Here is a 26,268-nt window from a genome sequence, read left to right on the forward strand (position 1 = left end):
TGTTTTGAATAGAAGCCTGTTTTGAATACAAGCCTGTTTTGAATACAAGCCTGTTTTGAATAGAAGCCTGTTTTGAATAGAAGCCTGTTTTGAATAGAAGCCTGTTTTGAATAGAAGCCTGTTTTGAATAGAAGCCTGTTTTGAATAGAAGCCTGTTTTGAATAGAAGCCTGTTTTGAATAGAAGCCTGTTTTGAATACAAGCCTGTTTTGAATACAAGCCTGTTTTGAATACAAGCCTGTTTTGAATACAAGCCTGTTTTGAATACAAGCCTGTTTTGAATACAAGCCTGTTTTGAATACAAGCCTGTTTTGAATACAAGCCTGTTTTGAATACAAGCCTGTTTTGAATACAAGCCTGTTTTGAATACAAGCCTGTTTTGAATACAAGCCTGTTTTGAATACAAGCCTGTTTTGAATACAAGCCTGTTTTGAATACAAGCCTGTTTTGAATACAAGCCTGTTTTGAATACAAGCCTGTTTTGAATACAAGCCTGTTTTGAATACAAGCCTGTTTTGAATACAAGCCTGTTTTGAATACAAGCCTGTTTTGAATACAAGCCTGTTTTGAATACAAGCCTGTTTTGAATACAAGCCTGTTTTGAATACAAGCCTGTTTTGAATACAAGCCTGTTTTGAATACAAGCCTGTTTTGAATACAAGCCTGTTTTGAATACAAGCCTGTTTTGAATACAAGCCTGTTTTGAATACAAGCCTGTTTTGAATACAAGCCTGTTTTGAATACAAGCCTGTTTTGAATACAAGCCTGTTTTGAATACAAGCCTGTTTTGAATACAAGCCTGTTTTGAATACAAGCCTGTTTTGAATACAAGCCTGTTTTGAATACAAGCCTGTTTTGAATACAAGCCTGTTTTGAATACAAGCCTGTTTTGAATACAAGCCTGTTTTGAATACAAGCCTGTTTTGAATACAAGCCTGTTTTGAATACAAGCCTGTTTTGAATACAAGCCTGTTTTGAATACAAGCCTGTTTTGAATACAAGCCTGTTTTGAATACAAGCCTGTTTTGAATACAAGCCTGTTTTGAATACAAGCCTGTTTTGAATACAAGCCTGTTTTGAATAGAAGCCTGTTTTGAATACAAGCCTGTTTTGAATAGAAGCCTGTTTTGAATAGAAGCCTGTTTTGAATAGAAGCCTGTTTTGAATAGAAGCCTGTTTTGAATAGAAGCCTGTTTTGAATAGAAGCCTGTTTTGAATAGAAGCCTGTTTTGAATACAAGCCTGTTTTGAATACAAGCCTGTTTTGAATACAAGCCTGTTTTGAATACAAGCCTGTTTTGAATACAAGCCTGTTTTGAATACAAGCCTGTTTTGAATAGAAGCCTGTTTTGAATACAAGCCTGTTTTGAATACAAGCCTGTTTTGAATACAAGCCTGTTTTGAATACAAGCCTGTTTTGAATACAAGCCTGTTTTGAATACAAGCCTGTTTTGAATACAAGCCTGTTTTGAATACAAGCCTGTTTTGAATACAAGCCTGTTTTGAATACAAGCCTGTTTTGAATACAAGCCTGTTTTGAATACAAGCCTGTTTTGAATACAAGCCTGTTTTGAATACAAGCCTGTTTTGAATACAAGCCTGTTTTGAATACAAGCCTGTTTTGAATACAAGCCTGTTTTGAATACAAGCCTGTTTTGAATACAAGCCTGTTTTGAATACAAGCCTGTTTTGAATACAAGCCTGTTTTGAATAGAAGCCTGTTTTGAATAGAAGCCTGTTTTGAATAGAAGCCTGTTTTGAATAGAAGCCTGTTTTGAATAGAAGCCTGTTTTGAATAGAAGCCTGTTTTGAATAGAAGCCTGTTTTGAATAGAAGCCTGTTTTGAATAGAAGCCTGTTTTGAATAGAAGCCTGTTTTGAATAGAAGCCTGTTTTGAATAGAAGCCTGTTTTGAATAGAAGCCTGTTTTGAATAGAAGCCTGTTTTGAATAGAAGCCTGTTTTGAATAGAAGCCTGTTTTGAATAGAAGCCTGTTTTGAATAGAAGCCTGTTTTGAATAGAAGCCTGTTTTGAATAGAAGCCTGTTTTGAATAGAAGCCTGTTTTGAATAGAAGCCTGTTTTGAATAGAAGCCTGTTTTGAATAGAAGCCTGTTTTGAATAGAAGCCTGTTTTGAATAGAAGCCTGTTTTGAATAGAAGCCTGTTTTGAATAGAAGCCTGTTTTGAATAGAAGCCTGTTTTGAATACAAGCCTGTTTTGAATACAAGCCTGTTTTGAATACAAGCCTGTTTTGAATACAAGCCTGTTTTGAATACAAGCCTGTTTTGAATACAAGCCTGTTTTGAATACAAGCCTGTTTTGAATACAAGCCTGTTTTGAATACAAGCCTGTTTTGAATACAAGCCTGTTTTGAATACAAGCCTGTTTTGAATACAAGCCTGTTTTGAATACAAGCCTGTTTTGAATACAAGCCTGTTTTGAATACAAGCCTGTTTTGAATACAAGCCTGTTTTGAATACAAGCCTGTTTTGAATACAAGCCTGTTTTGAATACAAGCCTGTTTTGAATACAAGCCTGTTTTGAATACAAGCCTGTTTTGAATACAAGCCTGTTTTGAATACAAGCCTGTTTTGAATAGAAGCCTGTTTTGAATAGAAGCCTGTTTTGAATAGAAGCCTGTTTTGAATAGAAGCCTGTTTTGAATAGAAGCCTGTTTTGAATAGAAGCCTGTTTTGAATAGAAGCCTGTTTTGAATAGAAGCCTGTTTTGAATAGAAGCCTGTTTTGAATAGAAGCCTGTTTTGAATAGAAGCCTGTTTTGAATAGAAGCCTGTTTTGAATAGAAGCCTGTTTTGAATACAAGCCTGTTTTGAATACAAGCCTGTTTTGAATAGAAGCCTGTTTTGAATAGAAGCCTGTTTTGAATAGAAGCCTGTTTTGAATAGAAGCCTGTTTTGAATAGAAGCCTGTTTTGAATAGAAGCCTGTTTTGAATAGAAGCCTGTTTTGAATAGAAGCCTGTTTTGAATAGAAGCCTGTTTTGAATAGAAGCCTGTTTTGAATAGAAGCCTGTTTTGAATAGAAGCCTGTTTTGAATAGAAGCCTGTTTTGAATAGAAGCCTGTTTTGAATACAAGCCTGTTTTGAATACAAGCCTGTTTTGAATACAAGCCTGTTTTGAATACAAGCCTGTTTTGAATACAAGCCTGTTTTGAATACAAGCCTGTTTTGAATACAAGCCTGTTTTGAATACAAGCCTGTTTTGAATACAAGCCTGTTTTGAATACAAGCCTGTTTTGAATACAAGCCTGTTTTGAATACAAGCCTGTTTTGAATACAAGCCTGTTTTGAATACAAGCCTGTTTTGAATACAAGCCTGTTTTGAATACAAGCCTGTTTTGAATACAAGCCTGTTTTGAATACAAGCCTGTTTTGAATACAAGCCTGTTTTGAATACAAGCCTGTTTTGAATACAAGCCTGTTTTGAATACAAGCCTGTTTTGAATACAAGCCTGTTTTGAATACAAGCCTGTTTTGAATACAAGCCTGTTTTGAATACAAGCCTGTTTTGAATAGAAGCCTGTTTTGAATAGAAGCCTGTTTTGAATACAAGCCTGTTTTGAATACAAGCCTGTTTTGAATACAAGCCTGTTTTGAATACAAGCCTGTTTTGAATACAAGCCTGTTTTGAATACAAGCCTGTTTTGAATACAAGCCTGTTTTGAATACAAGCCTGTTTTGAATAGAAGCCTGTTTTGAATACAAGCCTGTTTTGAATAGAAGCCTGTTTTGAATACAAGCCTGTTTTGAATAGAAGCCTGTTTTGAATAGAAGCCTGTTTTGAATAGAAGCCTGTTTTGAATAGAAGCCTGTTTTGAATAGAAGCCTGTTTTGAATAGAAGCCTGTTTTGAATACAAGCCTGTTTTGAATACAAGCCTGTTTTGAATACAAGCCTGTTTTGAATACAAGCCTGTTTTGAATACAAGCCTGTTTTGAATACAAGCCTGTTTTGAATACAAGCCTGTTTTGAATACAAGCCTGTTTTGAATACAAGCCTGTTTTGAATACAAGCCTGTTTTGAATACAAGCCTGTTTTGAATACAAGCCTGTTTTGAATACAAGCCTGTTTTGAATACAAGCCTGTTTTGAATACAAGCCTGTTTTGAATACAAGCCTGTTTTGAATACAAGCCTGTTTTGAATACAAGCCTGTTTTGAATACAAGCCTGTTTTGAATACAAGCCTGTTTTGAATACAAGCCTGTTTTGAATACAAGCCTGTTTTGAATACAAGCCTGTTTTGAATACAAGCCTGTTTTGAATACAAGCCTGTTTTGAATACAAGCCTGTTTTGAATAGAAGCCTGTTTTGAATAGAAGCCTGTTTTGAATACAAGCCTGTTTTGAATACAAGCCTGTTTTGAATACAAGCCTGTTTTGAATACAAGCCTGTTTTGAATACAAGCCTGTTTTGAATACAAGCCTGTTTTGAATACAAGCCTGTTTTGAATAGAAGCCTGTTTTGAATACAAGCCTGTTTTGAATAGAAGCCTGTTTTGAATACAAGCCTGTTTTGAATAGAAGCCTGATTTTTAAGATACACTGTCAGTGTCAGTGCATAAGCCTGGTTTAGTGTTGACATACATAGAGATACATGGTTTGAATAGAAGCCTGGCTTGAATAGAAGCCTAGCGCTGATATCGGCTTATACGGCCGTAAGCACCTGCTTTTATACGCGACATTACGGTACTTGTGGATTTTGTTGTATTTATGGGGCCTTGGAGTTCGGAGTTTTTTTGTCTTTCGCCCTTTCATTAGTTTAAGTAGCCATAAGCACAACGAAATGATGCATAAGCATCCTCGTATGGATATCATTTCTAGGGCCTATGCATGCTAGAGAACATCTTACAAATAAACAGCACTTCTTCTCTAAAAGCTTTTTCATGGCCAAAGTGGTTCTAGCTTCCTTAACTGGCATTTCCTGGCTGTTTTTATTGAAACTCAGTCGCTAGGATAGGATAGCCTTCCCAGTCCTTGATCCTTTGTGTGCCTCAAAATGCCTGGTTTTGGATTTGCTGGGCTGTGCGTGTACCCTAGCCTGCTGAGATGGATATATCTGACTGTACCGTGAGTTGTGCAATGCTCTCAATAACCCCAGTGTGGTGATTGTTATTGTGACTGTATCTGACTGTACCGTGAGTTGTGCAATGCTCTCCATAACCCCAGTGTGGTTATTGTTATTGTGGCAGGCGGTGACTGTAATACTCGCTCTACTTGGCGTGTTCAGTGCCGTGCGTCACGTCCGCTACATCATGATATCACTGGATAAGTTCCTGCACGCCGAGCGGCGCTTCTTCAGGAACAACGCCGATGCCCAGTACTCGTCGAAGAGGACGCTAAAAGATCGCGTTGGCAAAAAGCTGCGCCTGCTCCGAGTGGTGGTGAGCATGCTGCTCGTGTTGTTATGTCTTCTGTGATTCTGTTGTGTTTTCTGTGATTCTGTTGTGTCTTCTGTGATTCTGCCGCTCTTTACAGTTGCTGTCGTGTATTCGATGTGGCAAACTAATTATCCCCACCTCTGACATGACTTGTGAATGCATGAAATGAGCAAACTAGTATCTGTCTGTCCATCTGCCCCCCCCCCCCCCTCTCTCTCTCTCTCTCTCCCTGAGTCCATGTGTGTGTGTGTTTGTGTGTGTCTGTCTGTCTCCCCTTCTTCAGCTTGTGTTCACGCTGGCGTTCCCGCTAGTGTACATCATCGGCAGCGCCGTAGCCCAAGCCCGCTTCCAAAGCCAGACCAACATACAGGCAATGCTGCGTGAATGCTTCGAAGCCTTCTTCCTTCTACTCCTGCTGTGGGCATTCCGCCTCAGGGAGTGCTGTGATTACGCGCTGATAAAGATTGACACACACCCAAAGGAAAGTGAACAATCTATCGTATTGCTGGGTGCTGGAAAGACGACCATGTTCTTCTCGCAAAACAGCGAGAGGTGTTCCGCGATTGCCACATCGTCGACATGAGAGACGACCATGTTCTTCTCGCAAAACAGCGAGACGTGTTCCGCGATTGCCACATCGTCGACATGAGAGCATTTTTTTAAACATTCCCGTGAGCACCAAGTCAACCCTAGCTGGTCTTATGGGTGAGTCTTGTATGATTTGTAAAGAGCAGCCGAGCCACCAGTGGTCAGCAATCATGCGTATTCAAACTAGAAATTGATCATGTCGATAGTATTGACGGGCTATTCCGACAAACTGGCATAAGCATTATCCTTAGGATACATTATTTACTTGAGGAACAGGGTTCCAGATTTGAATTAGCCACACACCTCTCCTCCCTCCTTCCCCCTGTAGCATCTTGCATTGACCTCGTTTGGCCAGGCTACCTTGAATTTTATTCACACTTAATACGTGCCTGCAAGGGGGAGAGAGATTGCTTGCAACATGGCACGTTCAATCTGGTTTCCATCACTTTGCCTGCTGCATTATATAATTTATAATCAAACCGGCCTATCGACCATGCAACAATATAGACAGCTTTGAAAGCAACTACTTTACCGGACCTATTCATCAGACCATATACTGTATGTGAATAGGGATTGCAAGTGCCATTTTGCTTGCAATGGAACCTATTCTAGTGCTATTTCTCGTGCTACTGTTGTTGAGGCATTTACTGTGTGTGTGTATCTTGATTTTGATGTGCCACACTGACAAATAATTAGTAGCAATCCTTTTTATATCCCTGCCCATATATAATTATGGCGCTGCTATAATTTGGCACTGCTCAACAAATGTTAGCGCTTCTAGGCTCGTACTGAGATCATACTGAGATTGTGGCGTTGAAATCAAACCAGCACCAGATCAAAATTGCATGTACAAGTAGTAACAATAATTTTCCCAAATCTTGGAAAGAATTTCAAACTACAAACTACTTCATACTGAGAATGTGGCGTTGTAATCACTAGATAAACCAGCATCAGATTAAAATTGCATGTAGTAACAATAATTTTCCCTAATCCTTGGAAGAATTTCAAACTACGAAAGGCAGACCAGATAGAAAACTATAAAAAAATGAACACAACGTACACACATCCATGGATAAAAAGAAATAGTTCCCTGCCCAGCTACGATGCAAGGCTCTCTTTGGCAAGGCTTTTTTTGTTAATAAATCACGTGCAGTGTAGATCATCGGCGTGAGCGAAGACTCCTACCTGATGCAGCAACAGCTGCAGCAGGTGGTATTGGTGGTGGCTTCTCCGGCGAGCTGAAGCCCTGTGTCTCCTCGATGCATGTAGCGTGCAGTGCTGTTCCATTGGGAGAGTGTAGCATAGATGTGGTTGACACACTGTACGCAATACACGAATTCCAAACATAAACAACCTAAGTGTGCGTGAAATGTACGTGCTCAAAAACACAGCAGTGTTGTCCAACGAAAGCAGGCCTTGTGAGCTGGGCTAGTTCTAGGTAAGTGTATGCTGTACTAAACGCAGCCGTACCCATGCAAACACTGGACTGTGACTAGGGGGCTGGATGTCATTCAGGACACGTGTAGTAAAGTTCTAGCCAGTTGCATTTGACCCGATGATGAATACTGTAGCGCCATGATCCAGTGTGTGCGGTGCTAGGGCCAGGTAGTGTAGTGCCCAGTGCTAGTTTATTCATTAGGACGGATATCACAGGGCCATGTAGTGCGGTGCCTAGTGCTAGTTTATTCATTAGGACGGATATCACAGGGCAGCATACATAGCAAAGGTCAGGACATTACTTTTACACAGCATAGCAAGCAAAGTATCACGGTGTGTACGGTGGTAAATGTAGTCGAAAAAGGTATGAACCGTGTGTAAATCAGCATCACGTGTCCAGTGTCTAATCAAGGATCAAGCAATACAGCAGACCTCTGTCCACAGAGTGATCAGTACTGACTACTCGTACCCCTGTTGGTGGAGGATTGCAATTACTGTGAAAGCCCGAGTCCCTTCTTCTGTGCTACACACACATGATATATTAGCCACTGCCAAAATTAAAACTGGTAAAAATTCAAGCAGCACTTACCGACTCGTGGGTTTCTGTGGTGGAGAATAATCCATTTGCGTCTCCTCAGCCAGAATTTGAGGTGAGATGTCAGCGGATGTTCGCTGCAGCCAGGAAAACAAGTAAAGAAAATGGTTAGTAAGGGAGCATCTCATAAGTTCGCACCTATTTTGTAAACGTAACGCATTTCGAATAGACTTTACCCCCCTACCTCCCCCCTCTATTCGAAAGTCTTATCGCACATTTTCCGTGTGGATCTTTATACTGTACTGTGCGTGTCCATGCCCATGCATGCCATGCCCATGGTATGCACATGTACAAAATTAATGTACACTGTACATGGACATGAATGTCAAAGTGAATAGCATACGACTACTTACTGTAGTCAGTAGTACCCCATCTACATAAATGTAGATATTGAGTACAAGTACAATGAATGACTTGTACACGCACATAAACAGAGTTCCTCCACAACAACTAGTGTACTGACTCTGTAAAAGCTGGCCAGGTACACAGTTTGATCAGGCTGGTGTGACATTTGACACCTCTGAGTAGCCTGCATGAATGCAGTGTATGCAAGGTTTAGCTGACCTCCAAACACAGGTACAAAAATAATAGATGTACACCTAAACACACTCATTTGCTGAAGTACTACACAGAACATGCACTGCATGCACATTATGTACACATCCAGAAAATGTGCGAACTGTCATTTTTCTATTCGAAAAGGGCGTTACCCCCCTACCCCCGTTTCGAAATGCGTTACGTTTAGGAAAAAAATGTGAACTAATGAGATGCTCCCTAAGTTAAAATCCAGCTCCGCACAATTATATGAAAAGAATGCAGGACACATGGCCTCTTTGGTTTGGGACTGCTTGCATGGTTGATTCACCGTCGCAGAATTAACACCAGAGCCACACGGCTGTGTAAGCAGATAACTCCTATGTGAATAAAAAGCTCTCCCCCCCCCCCCCCCCCCTCTCTCTCTCTCTCTCTCTCTCTCTCTTTCACTCTCGTGACATAGCCCCGAGATCTGCTGCTCCAAAACATACACAGGGAACAGGTGTACAAGATGACCCACGGACAGTACAGGGAAGAAAATAAGGCTTACTGGTGCAGGCGCAGTGACGAAAACACCACTTGAATCTGGTGTAGAGGCACCGGGGAACTGTGTCTCAGCATTGTCATCATCAAATGATGCTTGTGCACAGTCATCAGCATCGACACCATTGATCAGTGATTGGGGTGGTAGTAATGGCGGTTGGACGGCATTGCCAAAGAACACACCCTGATCTACGTCTGAGACACTGGTATTGCTGGTGGTGCTGGCAGCGCAGCCCGACTCCGATGCAGCAGTGGCGGCTGCAAGCAATGGCTGCGAGTCGCACTGGCTGAATTCGTCCACGGCACCGCTCTCCTGATCCAGGGTGTTCCCCTGTGCACTGCTGTTTCTAACATCAGCACCATTGCATGCGGTTGAATCCAGCACTGTCCCTGTCGCACTGCCAGTGGCACTCTCCAGTACTGGCATTGAATTGCATTGTGTTTCCCAAGTACAGTCCATTGCCCTGGCAGAGCCACTCCCCAAGTCTTGGCCATCTTCGCCTGAGTCATCAATACCCCCATGTGTCGCACTCGTGTTTGTGGTGATCGGAACGCCAGTATACTCTTCTTCCACCTCACTGCAGGTGTATTCGGCCGTAGCGTCGCTCGCAGTACACTCAGAACCATCATCCTGCTGCTGCCGACGGTGGTGCTTATGCTGCCGCTGCTGCAGCTGCACAACACCAGCTGGAGTAGGAGATCCGATATCATTGCACTGTCGCTCGGTCTTGCTACATCCAGTCTTGGCTGCAGATTGTTGCTCGTTTTCGGCACAAACTCCGTCGCTATCACTCTCCATCATGAAGGCACGTGACTGCATTTCTTGGCACAGAGCGCCTCTGCTTTCATGTGTGAGTGGTGATACTGCAGATGGAGCATGCTTGGACCTGGTCGAGCGACGCTTCTTCAGCTGCGGGGATGACAACGTTGAATCAAACTCATGCGATGATCCACTTCTCGTTTGCTCAAAGTCGTCATCAGAGATAACCTGCTTGGTGAACGACTGGTTGCCTGAGCGCTTGCGCTTGTTCTTCCTGCCCCCTCGGCCAATACCGGCATTGTCGGAGACAAGATCCTGAACAGTGACTTCGGATTCTTCCAGGTGCGTTGTCTGCTTATCTGCGGCATTGTCATCCAACCGCCGGACATTGTCATCGTCGGATGACGGTGCTTCAATGTACGACTGGCGCACGGCACGTCTACGTGTGCTGCGGCGGTTCTGAGACGAGTAGCCGGTTTGCAAGAAGTCCTGCGGATCGACATCAGTATCGGTACTCGACGCCATCGGCGCCTCTTCCTCATCACTGAGCGCCAGTGTCTTCTTGCGCGTTGAGCGCTGCCGACGTTTGGCCGGTAGTTGTACACGTGGTGATGGCCGCGCCTTTCCATGTCGCGGTGAAGACCGAACACGCTGAGCTGGAGAGCGGCTAGCATTCCTGGAAGGGGTGATCGCCTCGGCAACTGGACCAACCGGGGCAGCAGCAGCTCCCGTGCCACCCTGCCGTCGCTGCCTGACCTCGTCGATGAGATGATCAAAGTGACCCTGATGGTGTTGAGCTGGAGAACAGACACAACACCAATACAAACATCCACACATCAAAAATTATGAAACATAGGACACCGCATGGACCAGGGCTTTAACATGACTCCACACCTCACAGCAGAAGTTTGCCCACATAGTGATAGCTCCACCACGATTACATACTGGTGAACCAGACTATGCAACTTCCGGAGAAAGCGGCCATAGCGACATTCTACTGTTTGGGTCATAGCAACTTGGTATTTTGCTGCATCACACACATTCTCACACACAGGTTGCGGTTTCACAAAGTTTATTTCTGTGGCGCATATGTTTAATATGGTTCCCGCTAGTTTCCTCTCTTCCCAAATCCAAGCTATTCAGCATAAGCGAAGCTGTGGACTCAGCACCCTGCTGGTTCACTTCAATGCGGATATGCAGACAAAAATAATACAGGCAGTTGACACTGAATGAGCTGATAATACCAAACAAAACTTCCACTTTTACAGTAATTTAATGAACCCTTTGCCATCCGACCAAATTTCCCCAGCAGTCCCAAATGCAATAATTCTCACCTTATTCTGAGAATATCTTCGGTTCTAATCAACCAATTTTCACAATCTTGGGCATTCTGGAAAGCTCTCCGCGAGCTGCGTACATCGAGCTCAAACAGGACACTACCGAGATCACATATCCAGCGCCAGGGAGCTTCAAATACACCCCATCGCTGGATATACGAGGAAATTCTCTCCTCGCCAGCCATTTCTCGCTCCTTCCATTTCTCGCTCCTTCATCGTAAACATTCCAAATTTTTTGCTTGAGTTTCTTTTCATGCTGCCCACGCGCTCAAAGCATGCCAAAGTGACTCAGCATGTCAGGAGAGGGGAAAAATCCCCGCTCAAGGTCAGTCACTCGGAAAGAAATTCGACTTTTGCCGTAGCTGAAATGTCGAGCGCAATATCTTTGGAATGCAACTAGGGGTCAAACGGGTGTTCCGGGTACCCGGGTACCCGCCCGTTAATCTCAGGTACCAATAGTAAAAGGGTACCCGTTTGTAAAAAAAAAAAAAAAAAAAAAGTTAGATTTCGATGATCCTATCGTATGCCAAGACTCAAAATAGGAGTGCGGATACTCTTTTCCTTTTCCTGTGCATTCCCGCTTTCGACTTAGTCAGGCAGGAGCAGGCTGAAAGACAGCCGTTCTCTCCACTCTAGTCCAAGTAAAAATCCTCGTACTGGGGGTTTTGATTGTAATGTGAGAAAATGCAAGACTTGAAACCGAGTCGTTCGAGGTGGCAGCTCAGTTACTAGAAAGTTACGATGGTTCTCCGACATCGACATCGAACCTGCCACAGTACTTGAAAATGAACTAGTGTCACCAGGCTGAGTGACCAGTCGGAGTGTCACACACGGTGATGTCCGTAGGTGGTAGCTATGATACTCATGGTTGTAGTTTGTTCCTTCAATCGACGAACTCGGTTTAGTTGAAAAGTTGTTCGAAATATTGCATACAAGATTACAGATTTGTGAAGATTCGTTTCACGAGTTCAACGAGCTAGCACTAGCAGCTAGCTGGCCAGCAGCACATCAGCTGTGTCAGGCACCCCAGCTAGCAATGGGTGCAAACATCTTCTGAATGGGAAGAGTACCAGTTCTCTGCGAACATAGCAAAAAGGATTGGGCGAGATCACGGGAGTTTTGCTAAACTATTCTGTCCTTGCATGGCTTGAATCACATCGATCTGCAGTTGATTTTGCGTACATGTATCAAAATACATGTAGCACTAGGACCATGTACGATTGTAACTGCCTGTGAAGTTATGTACATGGGCAAATGTACGGATGACATTCATTTGGAACCTTCATTGCCATAATATTATCATGAGACACGAATAAATAGAATGCGAATCATAATGTGGTATCAAAATACAACCTGAGAATATACAAATTTAAATCATGATTTATGTGATAAATGCACACAAAAATAATATGGCTGCTAAAGGGTACCCGTTAACCCGCCCGTTAAGAAAATTACCCGTTCGTTAGTTAAAGGTACACCCGTTTGACCCCTAAATGAAACATCACAGCTCTTTACCGATTGATGCAATGGAAAGCTGAGCTCTTCGGCTTCTTCCTAGATACTTAGTTATTTAAATTCCGACAAGAATCGATCGAGTTACGAATGTTTTAGTGTATGCATGTCCATCGATCTCTAGAGATCGATTCAAGTACGCACGGATGGTAACGGGTTAATATTGTAGCTAAGATTCAACGAAGTACGAGTATGTACTTGAACTAGGTGTGAAAATGACCTCTCCTCCAAGAAAGATAACAGTGTACGTTGAAGTACTACTATGTCACACCCATACACATTGTGGTGACAATGAATCCCAGCTTTGCTGTGTGTCACTTCGCTCAAGCAAACATCAACCGGCCAACTGCCGCATAATATTCGAACACTCACCATACTCCTGTCGCAACTTGTTCTTCTCATCCACGGACTGATTGGACTCAAAGCGAAGCGGTCTCTGTGCAGATAGACAACACAAACAGTGTAACAGCCTGCTGTCAATATCTTGATTCAGCGAGAGACTGAAAGCCTTTACTAAGCTAAGGGCAAACTACGACATTGGCTCACATCCTCTGAGGAGGCAACACAAGTCAGAACAAGAGGGAAGCAAGAATGAAGCAATGGGAACAACCTGGCAACATTATTAGAGGTGTAGACTCATCTGCATGGCATGGAGAAACCTGGCAGCAATTAAATATCAGGGCCAAGAGTTTAAATTCCGGCCCTAACGCACTTTTCTTTTAAAAGGGTTCAAACTGACAAGTCAGTCACCCACGCATAGTACAAACGGCATAGATACTAAGCACCCATAGTACAAGCAGCAAAGGCACTACCCAAAATAAGAGTGCTCTGTAGCAACCAATATTGCATCTTCCAAAAGGGCTCCATCTTGCAACTGGCAGGTTAGAAACAATCATTGAAATGTGACTGCATGTACCAGTACCAGATATATACCCAGACTGCAGCAAGCGCTAACCATGACACAATAACCAGTGCCATACTACACCTCTCAGCAATACAGTGCACCTCTCAGCAATACAGTGCACCTCTCGCTTACACAGGCACATACATGTACAAGTACATGGTCTGCATGAACTTATCCACCAGACCCAGGTCATCATCACCCATGCTGTTACGCCAGGGTTGGCACACGTATTGGCACGTGCCGTATCTGAAAATCTACACGTTCATGCTCTGTGGGCAGTCATGACACTGACCACCACCAGCACTGATGGCCATGCTAGTCATGGCACTACCACTGGCCGGCACTGATAACCATGCTAGTCATGGGGGCTGTGTAGGTGTGCGTGAAAAGCAGGGCCAAGCTGATACACACGGTGTGATACCACACATGGGGAGCCAAATGGTGCCAGTCTAACAGTAACTGTCCACTTCTCAATGCTCACTCAAGCTCTGTTTCAACAAGAAATTAGTCTGTTGGCTACGATACGCTGGCAAGACAAACAGTGCGTGAAGATATGCAAAGTTTCAAGTACTTTCAAAGAAATCGCAACACCGAACCAGTACAGGACAGCTTTGCCTGAATAACTGCAAGTGTTGGCTGGAAAACTGCAAATGCTGGTTGCTCATCACAGCTTCTGTCAGCAAGAGTGCAGGAGAACGACCCCCAGTGGAAATTTACCCATCATCCGAGGGGTACTCATTTAAGTGAAACAATCATAAAGAACAAAGCACCTCAACATGTTCATGTAAACTATAAAACTGAAACCAACAAGTGCACTTACTTGGCTCATGGATGTCACGCCACGGGACAACGGTGCAGAACCGGCCGCACGAGCTCTTTCTTCTTCGTCGATGGCCTTGGCTATTTCCACGCCTAAAAGGCAAGCGATGGATATTGTACAGGCACGCACATAAGTACACAAGAATATGAGAAAAAAAGAGTGAGGAAGAAACGAGAATGCAAAACGGACATGCTCGCCTAGAAAGAGAGAAACTGAGTGGAGGGAGAAAGGAGATGCAGTAGCTGTGCAAACATAAATATTTCATCCTTCAGGGACTGCAGTAGATAGATTGATCGAGATCAAGAAAGACGAACGGACAGACAGACAGAAGAGAAAAGGAGAGAGAGAGAGAGAGAGAGAGAGAGAGAGAGAGAGAGAGAGAGAGAGAAAGAGAGAGAGAGAGAGAGAGAGAAAGAGAGAGAGAGAGAGAGAGAGAGAGAGAGAGAGAGAGAGAGAGAGAGAGAGAGAGAGAGAGAGAGAACCATGTGACCCAGATGACAGTCAGACTACAAACCCATGCACTAACACAAAGAAGAGAAGCCGTGCAGTACCTGATCTGGGATTGCTTGAATCTGCTTCAGCATTGTAGCGGAGGACAAATTCCTGGTGCCGTTTCACCATAGCCTGTGGTGCAAAGGGCAGTAAGGAATCAAGCACAGGCTTGACTGTGATTACAAAACATACACAAGCAGTTTGACGGCGGGTGGCGTGTGTTCAAAATGATGCACGTGTGATACGGCTGGCTGCACCCTGGTAGTACAAACTTTGAAACTTTCGGAGGTGCACAGCAGCCAGGGCTTGTTATTTGCTAACGGAAACTGGCGCACCCAGTTGCCGGTTTACAATAAAAGTCTGCCACACACCACCTTTCGTACTACACCGTGAGTGAAGCTAAAATTAATTACACACGAAAGGGATGAAGTTGGTTGCTCCCATGCGGAGCAGACGCTGTGCGGAGCATACGCTATGCGGAGCACACGCTTTCTGCCGAACTTGACACTTGCACCTAGGAGCAACCAACTACTTCATCTACTAAAACCGCCAAAGTTGCTACTTCTTAAAGGGGAAGTTAAGGCAAAAATTAAAATTTCACCAGTTGTAGTCTTCGGGGTGCTGAGTCGAATGGTCTTGGTCCGAGAAAGCTGAGACGCTCCCTTCCTACTTGAATCCCAATCGAACTCGCGCACTTCCACCGAAACTGGGTGACTGCGCCCTACTAGATGGGGATTTGTATGCAAAATGTCACTAAAAGTGCCATTTCGTTCTTATAAAAGCACGGATGACCGCGATTGGCCCATATGTTGTAGTCTTTTGGACGCTGAGTCGACTGGTTTTGGTCCGAAAAGGCTGCGATGCAGCGTTCCTCCTTTATTCCCAATCGAACATGGTTGAACAAGCGGTCACGTGCTCCTGGGTGCCCAAATCACCTGGTCACCACGCCAGCAGGCGACAACTTTCACACCAAGGTTCACCCAAAAAAGGTCAAACAGGCTAGTAAGTTGTACCCTGCAGGCACGGTGACCAGGTGACTGGTGTACGCAGGAGCACGTGACCGCTTGTTCAACCATGTTCGATTGGGAATAAAGAAGGAACGCTGCATCGCAGCCTTTTCGGACCAAAACCAGTCGACTCAGCGTCCAAAAGACTACAACATATGGGCCAATCGCGGTCATCCGTGCTTTTATAAGAACGAAATGGCACTTTTAGTGACATTTTGCATACAAATCCCCATCTAGTAGGGCGCAGTCACCCAGTTTTGGTGGAAGTGCGCGAGTTCGATTGGGATTCAAGTAGGAAGGGAGCGTCTCAGCTTTCTCGGACCAAGACCATTCAGCACCCCGAAGACTACAACTGGTGAAATTTTAATTTTTGCCTTAACTTCCCCTTTAACACGACATGGTATGTATATACACACTGTACCAGTACTCAGACAGGGGCATGCCCGAATGTGTAACTACGCTGCACACGTGCCACAGGCCCACAACACAAGGCATGTCCGTTCCAGAGAGGCTACTAACCTGCTTTGATCCATGTGTTGGCAAGCTGCAGTCCCTCAGGTGCTTGCGCAGCTGCTTGTCAGACAGCAGAGTGTAGACCAAGCGTGGCATGGATTTGCGGCTAGCAAAGACAAAAAAAAACGTACAGATCAACAAAGTGTTCTCAACAGAGAAAAAAAACTAAAGATACCGTATTTTCCAGAGCATAAGCCACACTGGAGTATAAGCCGCACCCAACCAGATTTTTGTCACAAAAACAGATCTACCCTGTATATCATGGTTCATTTTGACTATCGTAGTAAGCCGCACCGACCCTTTTTCAGGTGAATTGTGAGTGGTTAAGTTAAAGTGGCTTATACTCCGGAAAATACGGTAAACACATCGAATGATACAGGTGCTACACACGACAATGGCAATAGTACAGAATGACACAAGTACAAGACACTATCCGCAAGTCTTAGATATGTCAGTGCATAGCCTGCTCAACAGTTGACTAAACCCTTCGGTATTCAATTACAAGCAAGCTGGTGTTAACATAGATGTACTCAGCATGTCATGGAGCAAAGGAGACACTTACCTGACAGCAGTTGTTGTTGAAGTACTACTAGCAGTTGTTTTGTGGATAGCTGCCGCCGCTGATGATGCTGCAGCTGGCTTGGAGTCGCTGATAATCACAGGACCTGTGCTCATGGGAGCTGGAGCCGGCAAGGACAAGGTCAGTGCAGTAGATGCCGGGACCAGTGTAAGCTTGGGCTTGTGACCCTCGTGCGACAGGCACCGGTCTAGATGTGAGTTGACACTTCGACTCGGCACCAGGACAGCGCACACCGGACACTTCACTGCACGGCATGGAGCAGGAGGAGGTAACACAGCAAGAAAATGCTAGGTTAGCATACTAGTACATCAATGATCACCAGCATCTTGTACAGTGGTGGCAAGTCAACCCTGTCCCCATGATACACTGAGTGCGGTAGACTATGCCCGCGAAATCGCGAATCAATGTTGAATCCATTCATGAATCGCCCCTGGCTATTCACATCACCCCATGTGAATGAGCCATTGCGCATTGCCAAATATGGAAGGTATGAGTAATGCATGTGAGTACACTGGGATCAGGAATGCACTGTTCAACACCCCAGACGACCATGCCCAGGTGGCTGTGTGGGGTGTTTGTGGTACAAATTACGTCATTGCGCAATGAGCTTATAGGCCCGGTTTATAATAGGGTGAATGGATTCCGAACGGATTCCAGGGCTCATGACATGAAATCGAACGACGAGATTCCATTCATGAAACGATCCACGGCAGTAATCGAACGCAGCCACCGTAGAACAGCATGATACTGCACAACCATTGCAGAATCCGCAATGCAAAAATATACCACATGAACACAAGGATGAGTTACAGCCAGCAGGCAGCTGCAAGGCTGCACAGAACAAGAGTCACCTAGCACTCACCTCGCTCTGATGAATCGGGACCACCAGGTGCAGGAACTGCACAGACGACATCAACAGTCGATGCACTACTAACAGCGGACTCCGATGAAGACACCACAAGGGGTGCGTCGCTAACAACAGAAGTCACTGCTGCCACATCTCTGTGAATATGACTTGACCCAGCGGTAAAGTTGCCGTAACCATTCACAATTTGCTGAGTGTCGGGCATCGACATGGGAGGTTCAGGGACGGCTGCTGCTTCCTGGCTATCGCTCAATACGGATACATTATGTCCATCGTGTGACTGATATCCACTGGCAGTGGACTGCACTTTATCAGATTTATCAGATGGCTCTGGCAAAGCATCCACGTGACCGTCGTGTTGAACAGCGGCATTGCCTGCACCTTCCCAGGGCTCTGAAAACATATACGAGCAGGGAATATCATCGCTCGGTCGGTTAGACGCAATTTTACTCCTCACACCAGGGAGTGGCGCGCGAGTTGCTTCCGGGCTCCGTAGGGTTTTAACAGAAGCAGGGCGGCGACTAGCCACTGGTTGCTCTGTGCGCTTCACTTCAGTGGAGACAGCGGATGCTGAGGACGGTCCAGCGACTGACGTGGTGCGCACGGCACTTAGCAGACGACCACGCACGTTGCGAAACCTGTTCACGAACTCGCCGAGCGAGCGATTGGCGATGACATCAGCCTCCACTGCTCCCTGCACGTGCACAGAAAGAGGAAAAGCAGACTTTACAATGATTTATATATCAACACCATTGGCCTGTCATGGGGCAGATACTAATGGGCCCTTCGCAACTCATAAATATAAGCACAAACCAAATCTTGACAAACAGCTCCTCCATGCATCAACCGAAACCTGCAAGTGGCTATGAATATAATACATACCGCAAAAGCGGAGCGTCAAGTGGTCACATGCCAAGCATCAACTCGTTTATCGTTTGCACAGCCTATTCTGGGGATACCTTTCCATTTTCTTCGGAATATGTGTAGTACTGCGATCATTTGCCGAGCACCTCATCACGTCAGCTTTCCCATCAGCATTCACGACAGTCCTGAATGGCCCCTGCGCCTCAGTTCCTAGTACATACCGGTAGCCTCGAGTGGCATCATAGTTCCGTTGATGCCCGCGTGTACAAGCCCTAGGTCTACACACTATGCCGTCTGCTTTGTCGCACAATACGGCACCTGATACATTCTTCGGTGTGGGTGTTTACTATCATAAACTGATACATGCTACCTTTCCATGCATGAGCGTACAAAGGTAGCCTGATACAGGCTACCTTTCCATGAATAAGCGTGCACCGGTAGCCTGTCATGTATGCCTCCAGTCGAGGCCAGTGGTTCAGTTTTGCATTTATGCCACTACCAATGGTTTTGAACAGACGGTGAGGTGACAAAAGTTTAAGGATGGCAATAAATAAAATCAGCTGAAGCGTCATGTAGTTATTTCTTTGTCCATCACCACTTTCTCTAGAATTTGTTCGTGACAAGACGCCTCAATTTGGCCAGAGAATTACGAGAGATTTCTTCCGCCACTGGTCTTATCGCGTGTGAACTTTGTGCCGGCAGCTTCACGAGCTTTTCTCGCGCAAACACAACAAAGAAAAATGCAACCGGTTAGAAGAGCACTTTAAACAGAACACTTACTTGATGACACTGGGGGCAATCCTTCTGATACATGCGAAGGTACCGACGGACACAAACTGAACAAACTGCAGCAGAGGACAGCCAGAACAACGTACAGGGTTAATGAACACACACAGACTGGATTGACAGCATACACAAAAACACATAAATCAAATTGCTTCTGAAACCATGTTGGATTATATTCTCACATGAAAATACATGCCACTTTTGTACACACACAGGAACTCATACCTGAATGAGCTTTGCACTGATGTGATGGGTGCCTGGTAATGTATATATAACTGAACCTATCTATCTGTCTATTGCTTCACTATTCATTGATCATGCTGTAAGCCTACATGGGTAGTGTTTCACCCAGTATGACAGTTTGCCCTTTCATCAATCATCGTGGTCTGCTGCACACGATGCATGGATATGTTTCCTTTGTTTTGCATTGCTTGCTGCATGCACGCTTTCAGTCTTATCATGCTATCGTTAGTTCCGGTATAGTGCTTTGTTGCGAGTCTTGCGTGCTGTGCGTAGAAGTCGTACCACCGCACTCAGTATCGCTCTAGCCCAATAATCCATATGCATCTGAGTTGGCTGTACTCAGTGGCCTTTTGGGAACTCTTTGCCATGAGTTCATGAGTAGTTCTTATGTTGTCGTTTTGCTCTCAACTTGTTTTCTCTCTCTCTCTCTCTCTCTCTCTCTGAAATGTTCTTCCCTGAATAACAACTAATTACTTTCGTACTGCCTGTTGGTCGAGTTGGCGTGCATGCCGGCGTGACTGAAGTTCCATAACAGCCTTCAGCCCAGTGCCAACAAGTGGTGGGAGCACGACCCCAATAGCACTCAACCTACACCAATCATCTCATCCCCAAACACTACTACACAACGTATCACCTAAGTCGAGTCAATCTCTGTCTGAAGGCAATCGAAGCATGCAATCAACTAGTACTTGTTCTATATTAAATGGAACCGTCTTTGATATCATCTTTGAAAAAGCTAGCTCCTTCCGCCAGCGGATCTACTCATCACTGCTATTGCACTACAGACACAGAGGTCCTTACAGCTGTGCAGACATGTCCGTAACGACACAACCGCCTCCATGTACTCGTAGCATATCGGACATCGTAGAAGATTGTCAATGGCCTGAAAGAAGAAGATATAGAAAACAGCAAGCAGAGCCCGTAGCATCTAGTGAGACGACACGAGACCAAAACATTAATACCCAAAACATGTGCATTTCGACCCCGGATTAGGACGTTCTGTGGTCTACTCAATCTCCTTAATCTGCGCTCTTTACAACTGGCAATAGTAGACTTGAAACGTTGACCCCCAACACGGTTCACACCAGCGGTGCCATATGCGAGAATGCATAAATCGACCCTGCCCCAAGGGCAATTAGAACAGGCAGCCCGTGAGCAAACCCCACGTCATTTTATACTCCAGTCATCCGTGTCGTCTCTCCTCTTTCCATCGCAATGAGTTCCCAATTAGCTGTGAATCGCAGCACGGTTGGAAAATCCTTCCGCTTCCAAGCACGACTTGAACCTGGTACCCTCTTTTCCCACAGTCATGGTCATAGACCAACCCACTATAGCCTATACCTGCCATGAAACTTTACAAAAGTTGTATCATTATTAAATCCAAACTCTGTTCAAATTTTAATCGCAGCAGCGCAAACTGGCCTCAATTTCTTGTCACAAACAAGACCCATTTTACAGTACATCTACTGTATTTCCTCAAAGAGAGAACCCGGTCTTCCATGCTTTTAGTTTCTTTTTAAAGTTGAGCAGGAAGTAATAAAGGTAGTTTTGCTAATCCCAAATTTGACCTGATCAGCAGCGATTGTCTTATTATGATCCAGCACAATCTGCTCAATGTTGCGTGATTTGGAATGCACAGCTTCCAACCTTCTCGCCTTGAGTTTATTAATACGGAGAAAGAAACAATACATTGTACATGCCAGCCCAAGCAATGCAAAATAGAACCAAGAGTATTATAACCCCCCCCCCCCCCCCCTGGGGTTATGTACTCTTGATAGAACATTTCACTTTCTCAGCAACATCACGAACCTTCAGGTCTTGAAAATCTTTCGGCCAATCGTCTGCGCTGTCCATGACTCTATCCAGCAATTACCAATCCAATATTGTGAGATCAAACGTGGACTGGTTGAAGGCTGAGAATGCTACCTGAGTCAGAAATCCCCATGAAAAGTGAAGATATCGTCGACAGAGCTAGAGCTAGAGAAAAATTGATCAAAGGCGAAAGCTTTCTTTTTTCCATTCAAATGTCCACTTTCGTGAACCATTCTGGCGCGAAACCGCCGGACACGTGGTGACTTGTTCGGTGCGCTAGCTACACAGTGTACAGCTGCTATGTCATGATCCATGGTCATCTAGATATCTCGCATGCATGATCCCGGTCGTTATCCGATATCATCAAGAGTTCCGCCTGATGATAAGGCCCTTTTAGCCTTTACTTGGCCTTGATATCATCAAGAGCCCATAATTATAATGGGATTATGGACTCTTGGTATCGTGGATATCCCCCCCCCCCCCCAGGCCAGACGCACCAACCCCTGACTGAAGACAAGGACGTCGACGGTGCACTAGATGAAGCAGGACCGCCGGAAGCAGTATTCCGGTGCTGTGGTACCCAAACCTTTCATGTGTTTGATATAGTGGGAACATAATAAAGGTTATAACCTAAGCTGGATTGTGCACATTTCCATCCAGCACTGACACGTATTGTGTACAGCAGTGCATGCGTCCGGGTTCCACATCGTATTTCGTTGTATGTGCCGAAGTCGCTTCACAGGCAGAAAATCGAAAGGGGCGGAAATTAGATTGGGGCGGATCAATCAGGTACTTTACGGTACAAGTCATGGTCAAGGGCCAAGGCCAAGGGTGAAAATCATGGTGAATTGGGTTGATCTGATCAAGAGTACGTACATGTAAGTAATGAAAAACCAGAGACGCGGCCGAGCCCCAAGCGCGACTGGAACAGACAGTCCGGAAGCAAAAAAAAGCACATTGTTCTGCATTCCAGTCACCCGTATCGTCTCTAGATGCTAAGACTCCCCGGACGCAGTGTATGATGCAAGCCTTGCTCATACTACTCATGAGTCAAGTTTACCACGGGTTGTCTATAACATTATCATACATAATATGATTGTGTAGGGCCGCTGGGTTTCACGAATTGCCATTGCAGCCAGTGTATTCAGTCATTGCGATGCCTGTCACGTGACCAGGTGATGGTGTAGCATCTGTGACGGGGGATGTGGCTGTAGCCTGGTTACCAGGACTTTATACCAGCAAGTATCCGGCTCATGAACAGAATACTAGCGTGGGGACAAGTTACCGTGGCTTCTTTTCAAAGTGCAATAAACTCGACTATTAACTTTCCTTAGGACACAGAAATACATTACTACTCTTGGTTCACAAGTCACTATCCTCTAGGACTATCCTCTATGACTATCCTCTATGACTATCCATGATGACTAGCAATAGCTATGATAGGACTATTTTACAAAGATAAGCACATGCAATTGCAAGGCAGAGGATTAGTACAGGCCGGACAGGCCGCATATTGTTACTACGAACATACTCACTAACACGAGTCGAGGCGTCAGGAGCCGATGCTAAGTCTGGACTCACTGGGGCAGCGGGTGGCGACTTCCCTGATGCTGGCGCATGCGTATGCGGCATTCGCCGTATGGCCCAGCTTGCCGCAGTGCTAACAAGTGGTCTCACGAGTGGAGGATGTCGTAGAAGCCGGTGGAGCAGGTGCTGGTCCGTCCACTCGGGCCTCCAAGCGATCCATGCGGTCCAGAAGTTTGGCCAGCAGCTGTGGTGTTGGGTCATTTGGTTTACGTGTACTCGCTGTGGCGAAGGCAGAGACAAGGGCCGGTGTAGCAGGCGAGGAAGCCTCCGATTGGTGAATTGCATCATGATGCAGCGTGGCCTGCAGAGCATCATTAAGTGTGGCTGCATTTTAAAGCTCCTTTATGCAGACCCGAATGGTTCTCGAATCGAGGCCCGCCAGAAACTGGTCCTTCGCCATTATCCTGATCGACGGCCTGCATATTGGGGTAGGTGAGCCGTGCTGCTTCCCTCACCGCCTCGCAGTACTCGACTAGACTTTTCTTCTGCCGTTAGCGACGGGCTTGCAACTCTGCCCGGTGAAGGTTAACCTCGCTGCGGTGGCGCGAATCGGGCTTGCAGCGATTGGGCCAGTGGCGCAAGCTGGCCTTGTCGGTTCGCCTGAGGCAGCGAATAGTAATGAAGTAAAGCTTCTCCTTTCAGGGCCAGCGGCAGGAACTGCACCGTTTCCTGCGGTGTCCATGCGTTGACGAGCGCGAGCTGCTCGAACTGGAGCCACCAGGACTCCCATCGGTCTTGAACTCCACCGCTGAACTTCTCGGGTTTGCCCACTGACGGGTAACAGGAGAACATTGTGCTGGTGCAGCCTGCGCCTGTTGCTGCTGGGCTTGTTGTTGTTGCTGTTGAGCCATATTATTATTGATATTAGAACGGATACAAAGAGGGAACACACGGGAGTAGAATACCAAAATAACTAGAGGGGGGGGGGGGGTGACAAATAGGAGCTGAAGGTCACGGGGAATACGAATCCTTCTGACACCAAAGGAACAGGCATATCCATCACAAGATGTGTGTACCCTTCACCTCTACCGAACAAATAAACTGATCTCCAGGCCATTTCCCTCATACAAGTACATTCTGCCTCGCCCAGTTGAAGGTTTTCAAAATCATAACACCATTGTGACACCAGATAGAAATCATCGCATTTAATTCACAGGGCATCATGACGGTGAAGACAAATAAACTAGATTTGGCACAAAGAAGTGGATTGAAAGCAAACAGCCATGCAAAATCTGCACGTCGCATAACGTCAATAGCAACACCATTCTAATTACTATGACAATGCATGCACTGCAAAAGTCATTACTGCACAGAGTCCAGCTACAGCAAAGTAAACCGTTGCCCCACAGAATGAGATACTCTTGCACCTCAAACTGTACATGCCTTTGTCATTGTAAGACTAAGAGTCAGCTATGGCAAGGGGAGTTTTCAGTGATGCACACATACTCACACCACCGAGGCTAACACAGTAGCTGCTCCCCCGCCGTTCCCTTGGTTGGAACTGTTAGGTGTCTGCGGTCATAGAATCATTCCGCCCGGGCTATACTGTGCAGACATGATCACTACACCCGTCATTGTGACTTGACAGCATACAATCACCAGGCATTCACTCGCAGCTGACTAGTCGGATTCCCATCAGCTGACATATTATTGCATCCGTGGATAGGCATCTGATCAAAACTAGAAAGTCTGCCATGCCACTGATGGACTCATATGAGTAAATTGAACAGCAAGGATGGCATACTTCAGGAAGCTGAGTCTACATAGTTGCGGCTACTCCAAGTAATTCCACCATAGCCTGAGCGAGAGTCATCGTTCGAATCATCCACTAGGCATCGTTCGATGAAAGAAAGCACGACGCTATCCCTCAATGATGGCCAAAAATGTTGACACGTTGATACTGCCAGGATTAGGAAGTCACTAACTTCAAGATGGACATCATAGTACCGGCATACTGGGATCGGAACGATCGCACTTGTACATCTATCTTGTGAAGGACTCATTTGGATCCCTTTGATGACTACAAGCCACTTGCACAGGACCCGGTGTCTGGCACATCCGCCGTCGGCATGATATTGATGTAGCGCCAATGTCTATCCAGCCAGTGGGTTTCGTGAGGTCACCATACCAAGCTGCTATGGCCTGTCATGGCCGCATGGCAGCACAAGATCAAACACTACCGTCACCTTGCAGCATGGCCACAACTCGGGCCGGAATTCTCTGCCGGTTCTCCTCAGTCACCTCCAGTACAGCACAGGCTGGGTGAGATTCAATCAGCTTCAGCAACGCTTGGAGTTCTCGTGAGAAGTGTCCACCTGCCGATGGCACTGTGCCGACAACATTCACGTTCGGCTCGACAAAATTGCTCTCCAGAATCTGTCGCGTGTTCGTTAGAAATTCTTTACTGAACGCCTCCATCTTTCCAATCTCGTCCACAATCAGCACTTGCCCATGAGCATGACTAGATGACTTGTCCACGTACTGTCGCAGAATTGGGAGCACTGAGCGCTCAAACTTCTCCAGATTGACACCATAGCGACCGACAACGTAGCGAGGTCGTCGTCGACTTGGGTCGGGAGCATCAGGCATCACGTCCGCCAATGACTGACGCTCTCCATTGAGAGTTACTACATCGAATCCCACACGTCTGCTACGCTCCCGGCGTTCTTGTGTGTAGAAGCCATCAATTCCACCGCCTCCATCGCCCTGAGGCTTCTTTTCGTTCTGCAATAGCTCGACTATTCGCCGAATCGCTGTAGTTTTGCCAACACCAGGCCGTCCAGTCAGGAAAACATGGCTTTTCCTCGTCAGTGACGGACCAAGTGCAGAGTGGCTGGCCATTTGGGGCCAACACCTGCAAAGCTGCTGTAGTCGCTGCACACTTACTCTAGCAATGAAATAAATGATGGGTACATACAATCAAGAAGAAGATTGCTTGTTTGAAGAATTATTTGAAGAAGTATTTTTTCAAAACTGACTTTGAAATCAACAAAAATTAATACAGTGATGTGTACAAATCATCTGAAATTACATGACTGTAGTACAATGCATGTACAGTAACTGTTATTCCAACAAAGATTGAATGAATGCATCATCAT

The 26,268-nt window shown here is 45.4% G+C and overlaps 3 protein-coding genes across 3 annotated transcripts in view; 1 reads left to right on the forward strand and 2 right to left on the reverse strand.

The window, feature by feature from the left end:
* The window catches only part of LOC135817394 (uncharacterized), a 17,870-nt gene extending 11,097 nt beyond the window's left edge, over positions 1–6,773 (forward strand). Inside the window, exons 8-9 of the mRNA XM_065330571.1 lie at positions 5,203–5,394; positions 5,675–6,773. Coding sequence (XP_065186643.1) covers positions 5,203–5,394; positions 5,675–5,974 — 492 coding nt within the window. The 3' untranslated portion in view covers positions 5,975–6,773. The remainder of the gene's footprint in view (positions 1–5,202; positions 5,395–5,674) is intronic.
* Positions 6,154–21,736, reverse strand: LOC135817391 (uncharacterized). Its single transcript, XM_065330568.1, has 12 exons — positions 21,581–21,736; positions 20,573–20,654; positions 19,523–19,587; positions 17,876–18,572; positions 16,996–17,257; positions 16,440–16,539; positions 14,973–15,045; positions 14,422–14,513; positions 13,070–13,133; positions 9,096–10,645; positions 8,006–8,088; positions 6,154–7,298 (listed from the first exon to the last, which is right to left on the reverse strand). The coding sequence occupies exons 1-12, from the start codon at positions 21,623–21,625 to the stop codon at positions 7,139–7,141; spliced, it is 3,273 nt and encodes a 1,090-aa protein (XP_065186640.1). The 5' UTR covers positions 21,626–21,736; the 3' UTR covers positions 6,154–7,138.
* A 2,429-nt stretch (positions 21,737–24,165) lies between these two features.
* On the reverse strand, positions 24,166–26,148 carry LOC135817396 (cancer-related nucleoside-triphosphatase homolog). The gene has a single exon (XM_065330573.1). It carries the CDS (start codon positions 26,009–26,011, stop codon positions 25,340–25,342), a length of 672 nt encoding a protein of 223 aa, XP_065186645.1. The 5' UTR covers positions 26,012–26,148; the 3' UTR covers positions 24,166–25,339.
* Positions 26,149–26,268: the final 120 nt, after the last annotated feature.

Source organism: Sycon ciliatum, chromosome 5 (assembly GCF_964019385.1).
Source record: "Sycon ciliatum chromosome 5, ocSycCili1.1, whole genome shotgun sequence".
Taxonomy (NCBI): domain Eukaryota; kingdom Metazoa; phylum Porifera; class Calcarea; order Leucosolenida; family Sycettidae; genus Sycon; species Sycon ciliatum.

What these genes read in the sequence shown, in the direction of transcription:
- LOC135817396 (XM_065330573.1), bottom strand. Translation starts at nt 26,011, where the DNA reads ATGGCCAGCCACTCTGCACTTGGTCCGTCACTGACGAGGAAAAGCCAT.
- LOC135817391 (XM_065330568.1), bottom strand. Translation starts at nt 21,625, where the DNA reads ATGGACAGCGCAGACGATTGGCCGAAAGATTTTCAAGACCTGAAG. An exon ending in TCGTCACTGCGCCTGCACCA is followed by an intron (nt 8,089 to 9,095) that starts GTAAGCCTTATT and finishes TCCTGGCTGCAG; the next exon opens with CGAACATCCGCTGACATCTC. An exon ending in CCACAGAAACCCACGAGTCG is followed by an intron (nt 7,299 to 8,005) that starts GTAAGTGCTGCT and finishes TATTGCGTACAG; the next exon opens with TGTGTCAACCACATCTATGC.